The sequence below is a fragment of the Asparagus officinalis genome, chromosome 8 (assembly GCF_001876935.1).
Source record: "Asparagus officinalis chromosome 8, Aspof.V1, whole genome shotgun sequence".
Taxonomy (NCBI): domain Eukaryota; kingdom Viridiplantae; phylum Streptophyta; class Magnoliopsida; order Asparagales; family Asparagaceae; genus Asparagus; species Asparagus officinalis.
In genome coordinates, this window is record NC_033801.1 from 24,538,024 (window position 1) to 24,546,097 (window position 8,074).

Below are 8,074 nucleotides of genomic sequence, written 5' to 3' on the forward strand. Positions count from 1 at the left end.
GTTGGTTTTGGCCTTCTATGAATCAGATAAACAGTGGGAGCAATTTTATCTGGGATTAATGAAGGCGCTTCGAGATTTGATCGAGAAATAAATAGGAAAAGAAAGATTTTTTTTTTTTTGTTGACGAAGAAGAGGGAAAATGAACAAAAACCCTAGCGCCGCCGCTAAGCTTCTATTGAGACCCATCGTCCCAAATGCCTCTCTATATATAAAGGCTAGGGTAAGTTTTTGCATATTACCCCCTCAAAATTACAAAATGCAGAAAAGCACTTCTTCTTCTTTTTACTTACTTATCCCCCAATCTTCCATGGTTAAGAAATTTTGTACTGTAGTAATAACCTAATGCCATGACTTGTGTACTATTTCTAGAGGTGTTTGTTAAGGGCCTGTTTGTTTGCCTAAAAAAAATAAAAAATCAAAGAAATGGAAAACTATTAAATCAAAAAATTGTTTTGGGAGTGTTTGGTTTGCTAAAAAAAGGAAATCAAAGAAATGAAGATGAGTTGTCACCTTATTATAGGATGATGTGAGTGATTTTTTAAGAAAACTTGTTTTGATGTTGTTTGGTTGGCGAAAAAAATAATGAAATAAATTATAAGAAACATATTTCTTGTAATAGGTTGTTTTCTTTTGCTTGGTTATTTCTTAAAAATAAGAAAATATATGAGATGAGATGAGTTGTCATTATATAATTGGATGATGTGACCCATACTTAAGGAAATTGTTTTCCTAGCTTTTTGGGAAAAAAACAAAGAAATGAAATGTTAATGAGATGAGATGAGTTGTCACAATCTTATTGGATGATGTGAGTAATTTTTAAATATGAGATAAGATGAGTTGAGTGATGTTGTGGATGAAAATAATATTTTATTAGATGTGGTGGATGTGATGGATGAGTTAGTTGAGTGATGTTGTGGATGAAAATAATATTTTATTAGATGTGGTGGATGTGATGGATGAGTTGTTAAATAAAAAAAATATTTTATTAGATGTGATGAATGAGTTGTTGGATAAAAATAATATTTTATTAGATGTTGTGGGTGAGTTTTAGGGATGGAAATGTGTGAAATTGTATTTTTTAAGTTTTCTTGGTTTGCATTTCTATTTTTTAGTTTTTTAGGAAATAACCAAACAGCCCCTAAACTGAAAGTGAAAAATGAAAGTACCAAAGTGATTCATTTTAGCATTTTTAGGTACGTATTTGTTTTATGAAAAGTGAAATGCAAAACTATGCAAAGCTATGTATTTGTTTTACTTGGATGACTTTTGCTCAGTTGTTATTGAACGATCGATATTACCTGAGAGAAAACTGTACTAAAAAATGTAGAAAACCTAATGAAAAGTGAATCACTGATGATAGTATACAAGACTTTGGACAGTAAGGTCCTTTATTGCTAGAATTTTTTTTCCCAAACTCACTCTCCTCTCAAAAAATATAAATATAGAACAATTCGTGAGGTATATCTAAATTATCTAAAGAAAACTGAAAAAAATTTAATAAAACACTATATGTTCAACCGAAGTATTATGATGATAACTGGCTCTCCCCACAAAATTTAGGAGTAAGAAACTTCGACATTATTTCCCGGATTTGATCAGATTTCAATCTTAAACCTAACTAATATCATGCACAAATTTGTAAACAGGTGAGATCTGATTTCAATCTTAAACCTAACTAATATCATGCACAAATTTGTAAACAGGTGAGATCTGCTTCTTGCATCAGATAAAATAAATATCCTCTCTGGGTTCTCTAATTCTCACAACCTTATAACTGCATTTCATCTAAACAGTAAAATGAATAATAATACCAATACAAGAAATTCTTACATGAACAATTTATATATTCGCTAGGCGAAATTCTTACATGAACAATTTATATATAATTAACAGTAGTCATACAAGAAAATTTCGTGGGGAAAAGAAGTTAAAAAAAAAAAAGTAAAGCTCCCCAGCTACCCAACACCTTACATAAGGGCCTTAATAACACAACATTAACTATGAAATCAAAATAGAACTGAATCAAATAATCAACAATAAATAACTCGACCCCAAAAAATTAAACAATTAAAATTGAAAAGGTGAATCCAACAAAATAGAATCAACTCTTTGTCTGTCCAAGCTCAAGGTCACTCTGAGCACTAGCATTTGATTTGAGAAGCTTCACATCCTCCTCTGAGCCTACTTTGTTTTCGATTTTGATGTTGGCCTGCTTGTCAGATTCCACAGCCCAACTGTATATTATCATTCCGACCACTGCAAGTAACATGCCTAGGATGTTCTTGAATGTGAGAGCGGAGTCGAAGAGTACCCAACCCAAAATTAGTACACAAACAGTCTTCATATGACCCAAAACTTGGAAGGTTGTGGCTGAGAATCGACCAATGCAGAGATACTGGCTCATGTTGCAGAAGACGGCAAGGGAACATGATAGTAGGATGAACATCTGTTAATGAATCCAATTATCTTATTTTAGGGATTCTTATAATGCCCAAAAAAAAAACTTCAAATTCATGATAACCATGATAAATTTCTAACTTGGGCTAGTTGCATATACCATGAGGGCACACAGTTCGCTTGTGCTCCCTAAAATATTCTATTAGCACATATACTCTATGGACACCAGACAACATTAATTCTACTGTTTGGTTGAGATGTCACAGGAAATCACGTGAAAATAAATTACCTTTTACCCTCACATCAACTCGAAAAAGACTAAATTGCACTCCAAATTGAGGCCAAAAAAGCATGATGTTTAAGGTTTAGGGGTTGTAATTGCTAAACTGCAAAATAAGATAGTTTATATGGTATAAGTGACCACACCATCACAGTGTAGTACAGGGTCTATCTGCAATTAACACTTCTAAATTTTAGTTCTTCTGTTCATGAGGACCAGCAATTTTCATGCCTTTATTATGTTAGGAAATAATGTGCATGTATGTGTTAGAGCATTAATGTGTAATGTTCAAATGTGCAAGATAGTTGTAGTGAAGACATCATTATGGTAGATTGAGAACTCACAATTGCTCCAGAAGCAAAGTTGTACTTCAAGAGGGAACGTCCATTGAGATAGTAGTCAATGATAGGGCCGAACAGAAGAAGAGATACTGCCTGTATGGGTGCTGTTTTGCTCAGGAGCTCAAAAGAACCGATGCTGTATTTCTTTTGGAAAGAACCAATTGTCTGGAAAATAAAATAAAAAGGTACTATCCGATTAGTGGAAAATGGAGAAGGAAAAAAGAACCAGCTAAAACTAGTACAAACTCCCTGGAGAACAAAAACATGATGTTTGTATGTCAGACACATATGTTGCTTCCGTAAAGAGCATCAGAAAGGAAGCAACAGACTTTTTAAAAAAATACGTGTCAAAATTTAATAAATTGATACATCAGCAAGATTGACATTTTGCTGAGTAATTGACATATATGTGTGATTACAATTTACAAATGCATCAGAGATATAAGGGAAACTAAAGGAAGGATTCTCCAAGCAAGTAAATCTTCTGTATACTTCTGCAATCATATTTCAACAATGTGATGTTAAAATTTTGATCAATATTAACCTATATTTCAGAGTTTAATCTTTAGCGCTTATCGTATAAACAGACCACTCTTCTATTTTGAACTCTATCTTTAGCCTTTGTCATATAAAGAAAAGTGATCTGGATAACCACAACAGAAATAGACCTATCTTCAAGCAATGTCAACAGAGAACCGATATAAGTAGTTTCATATCATGCAAAGGTAACTGACCAAATTTTTATAGGACCAAGCTTTCAAAGCTTAGATTGATAAAAAGAAGTTGTTTGAGGTTCAAAGATTTATATAATATTTCAAAATCAGATTAGTCATGAACATGCAAGGATACCATAATTTATAACACAAAAAATGCGGAAGCTTAACAGGTCCAAATCCCCAAGTTTATGCCTAAATCAATGAGATAACAAAGCACATAAGACAACAAAAAAGGAGAAGTGTATATCGATTATTAATGGAAGAATCATTAATAGATATCAGAGACTTTCTAACAAGACCACAAACTACAGAAAAAGAACCTATATGTAATAGCTAGGAAGGTAATGAAATTATTTTTAATCAAACTCGCTCAGTTTTGCTTATTTCCTAAGTTATATAATATACCATATACTCAAAGTTTTCTGTTCTTCCCGATGTACTTTTATTCATTTTCACGTCTTCCTAATCTGAATTATCTGCCTATGAGTTAATGGCTCTGTAGGCTAATCATGTTTCTACCATATTCACCTGAGGATTACAAGAGTTGTCTTTGCTGTATCAGGAGCCTCGTATTTTTTATTTAGAATGAAATAGATAATTAAAAACATTCAGTTCAAAGGTGAGAAACATCAATATATGGTTTTAACTTTTGCCCTCCTAAACTCATTTATTCTGTTATTTTTATAAGAAATTCCACAGCGTGCATTGCCTGAAGCAGATATGAGTAAATAATGTGCAACTAGCTGAAGTTAGTGCAACTAGCTGAAGTTAGTACAACTAGCTTAAATGAAGGTATATTGGTGAGCTCTGGACACACATACATAGAGTGATGAAATGAAGTTTGCGCAACTAACTGGGCAGCTGCATCAACAATCCTGAGTGCTCCAGGATTATGGATGGATATTTTGCTAATAAGGTTCCTGACCCATTGATGATCAAGGATAGCAAATGTAGAGTAGTGGATGTGATGCTATCAAGCCATTAAACCATAATCCTGGAATCAGTGACCACAAAACTCAACTTCCTCTTTGGAATCTACTTGCAAACACAAGAAATATTACTGTAACTTCAACCCCACTCCCACCCACTACTCACCCCCACCAATTTCCTCTTTCTAGTCGTTGCAGCCAGTTGCTGAAAAACTAAATTCATTCAATTGATTTTACTCCTGTAATCAATAGCTCCCATTCCAAGCAGCCATTCCCTAAAGGTAATTAAAGTCCTACAAAGATCAAGGAAATAGTTAAGTTTGGATAACTACACAACTGGAGGTACATGAGTCCCTAGACTCCCTAGTCCCTACTATCAGTTGGCACGAATGAACTGGGTGAAGATATCCACAAGGATTGAAGAAGGGAGGTGATGCGGAGTAGGAGCATAGGCTAGCAGGTAAAGACTAGAGAGGCAGGTAGACACACTGACAGGTAGGAAAAAAAATCCCCCTAACAATAAAGAAGGATCAAATAACTGATATTAACCTGTTTACTAAAGAAATAATTGGCAATACAAGGGCATAGCATCAGCCATTGTAATCGTGGAAAAAAATTTATCGCAATAAGCAACTCAGAATAAGAGGAAGAGTGATTAGTTAGTTGAATCAAATTTGCAACAGCTTCTCTTTCAAGAACTACTAATTAAGCAAAACAAAGAATAAAGTACAGAATAACAAGCATTGAAAAGTTAAGGTCAAGTATGCTATGCTTAGATAGAGAGGAAAAATTAGGTAGCTCACAATCTGTTGTAAAGATGTGCAGAAGACAGCCACACACGCACAGAGAAATCCCTTCACATTAATTTCCAAATCAGTCACAGTGCAGACCCCGACACCAAAGGCCACAACAACTACAGACACTATCACTCTAGTACTGTAATGCTTGTTGTTAAGAATCCACTCCAACATGCAAACCACTGGTATAATGCTTAATTTAGATATCTGAAAATTCACAACAGAAACAAGTCAGTATTGTCGCAGATGTTACCCCCAGGCTTGACTAACCCAAGCATACAAACCTGATAAAATCCCACTGAGTTAAGCATGAGGCTTAAGTTCATTGAAGTAATTGACAAATTAGCAACAATTGAAAACCATAGAAGTTCCCATAGAGGTACTGGCTTTGATGTGGAGATCCCTGTTGCATTTGAAACCCACCCAACAAGAGCGGTGACTGAGAAGTGAAATCCCGTCAATGTAGTTGCTGCGGAGATCAAAAATATATTAAATAAAAAAAATTCAGCTAATTTCTTTGCACAATGAAAATAATTTTTATTACTAAGACTAAACTCTAGACCAAATTGTCTTACAAAATGATAACGAAGACAGAATTCTATACATCTGAAAGTTTTACCCCTACCAATTAACTTGTAATTGCAAAATTTCCACATTAATTTGCACACTCATGACCTGGTTAAGATATTATATACTTGAAAGTTTTAGGGCCACCAGTTAAGTATTTTTCTTTTTCTTTTTCTTTTGTAACCTCAGTGTCATAGTTTATAATCCAGAAGTCGTAAGTAGTTGTTTACAGAACTAAACATGATCACCTGTGCAGGATAACCCAAATCACCAAGCAAGCATATCGTTGTCGTCTCTTTCGCCTTACCCCACTTTTCTGAGGTAAGCATATGTACTATTTCACTTATCTATGAAATTATAAATGATGTTCGGTTGGTTAACTTACTTCTTAAAAAATAAATAAACAAAGAGAAACACGATCAAGTTCTTTATTTGGACACAACAACAAACTAAAAATGACATTAGGTAAAAGAGCCATTTCTTGGCTCCATCACAAAAGGGAAAAAATTGACCTTCTTAAGTCCACAAAATCAAATCTTTGATACCTACTTACAAACATTTGGATATCATTCTTTAATCCTAACTAATATTTACAAACAAGATAAACTTTTTCATAACAAACCGATATCTTATAGATTTACACTTTTTTTAAGCATATAAACATCGCTGCATCATTTTAAACATCAACAAATTAATCTGTATTACAATTTGCAAAATTATAGCAGATCCAAAATCAACAACCAAATTAGGATCCAGATCTAAGCATCATAACAAAATTAACGTTAAAAAAACCCGTATATCTCTCCACAGATCTAAACAAGATCAATCAAATTCAACAAAAAAAAAAGAAGACGAAATCTAAATCAAATCAGGGGGGAGATTAATATATACCAAAGACAAAAGCGTAGCCAGCTGGAGACATGAGCTGCTTGTTGACCATGATGATCCCCACCGAGCTCACGACATTCATCGCCCAAGCTCCCATATTGGACACCGCCGGCTTCTTCTCCGTCTCCATCTTCAAACCCTAGCTCCGATCTTCTCCCAAGATCAAATCTTTATATAAAAAATATGGGGAAAAGAATGGATCTTGTCAAAGCTTTGACGCCTTCGTCAACGAGAGAGAAGACGAATGTAGGAGCCTTAGCCCGCCTCTTGAAGACGCGGAGATAAAAACTCCCATAAAAGGAAACGAGAATTTGGGGGAATTTAATACGAGCAAGTTTCGAATCGAGAAAATAATAGAAAATTAGAATAAAAATAGGAATGAGAGAAGAAAGAGTGGGAACGACAAATGAGAACGACGGTGCTGAGTTGGTCGATGTCTGTCTCGCTGAGGGGTACGTTGGACCTGCGGTGAGAGTTTACTTAACATGAAATTAGCAATTTGGACAAGATGCGGACCGTTATTTTCGTTGGGGTAAATTTCACAAAATCTCAAACTATCCGGGTTTTGCATGAAAACACCACCAAATTTTGAAAATAAGGCCCCCATAAGTTCTGTGGATGTTCCAAAAAATTAATTAGCAGTTAAATACGTTATTATTCTCCCTGCATTGCACTTATATATATCCTAACTTGTCTTTAAGCATTTATATATTCTAAAATTTCTAAATTTATACTTTAATACCCTCTGTGACATAAATGCGAGAAATTTCTCCTAAAAATTTTCACGTGGTACTCACATGTTAATTTTAGAAATTTTAAACCTTTTATTTTGTTAAATATATTATTGTTAAACATATATAAATTCTATTCTTAGAATAGAATCAGAAGATGCTTATTAATAAATTTAATAAAAAAATACTGCAAAATTCTAAAATTGGCACATGAATGTTACATTAGATTTTTCGAAATAAAGTTTACATGTTTGCATAGCAAAATGTATTAGAGTGCAAAATTTTATAATTTTACGTTGTCAAAAACAATTGAGTGTCGACCATTGCGGGTAAAAAAATCACCTAAACTTTCATTTTTCCCGCAAATCGAGTTAGATGGGTCAAGATAAAAGACTAAATTGCCATTTTGAGAAACAACCCCACAAATA

General features: G+C 33.9%; 1 protein-coding gene across 1 annotated transcript; it reads right to left on the bottom strand.

The window, feature by feature from the left end:
* LOC109820134 (UDP-galactose transporter 2-like) lies at positions 1,815-7,320 on the bottom strand. Its single transcript, XM_020386222.1, has 5 exons — positions 6,919-7,320; positions 5,745-5,929; positions 5,467-5,667; positions 3,022-3,183; positions 1,815-2,446 (listed from the first exon to the last, which is right to left on the bottom strand). The coding sequence occupies exons 1-5, from the start codon at positions 7,043-7,045 to the stop codon at positions 2,102-2,104; spliced, it is 1,020 nt and encodes a 339-aa protein (XP_020241811.1). The 5' UTR covers positions 7,046-7,320; the 3' UTR covers positions 1,815-2,101.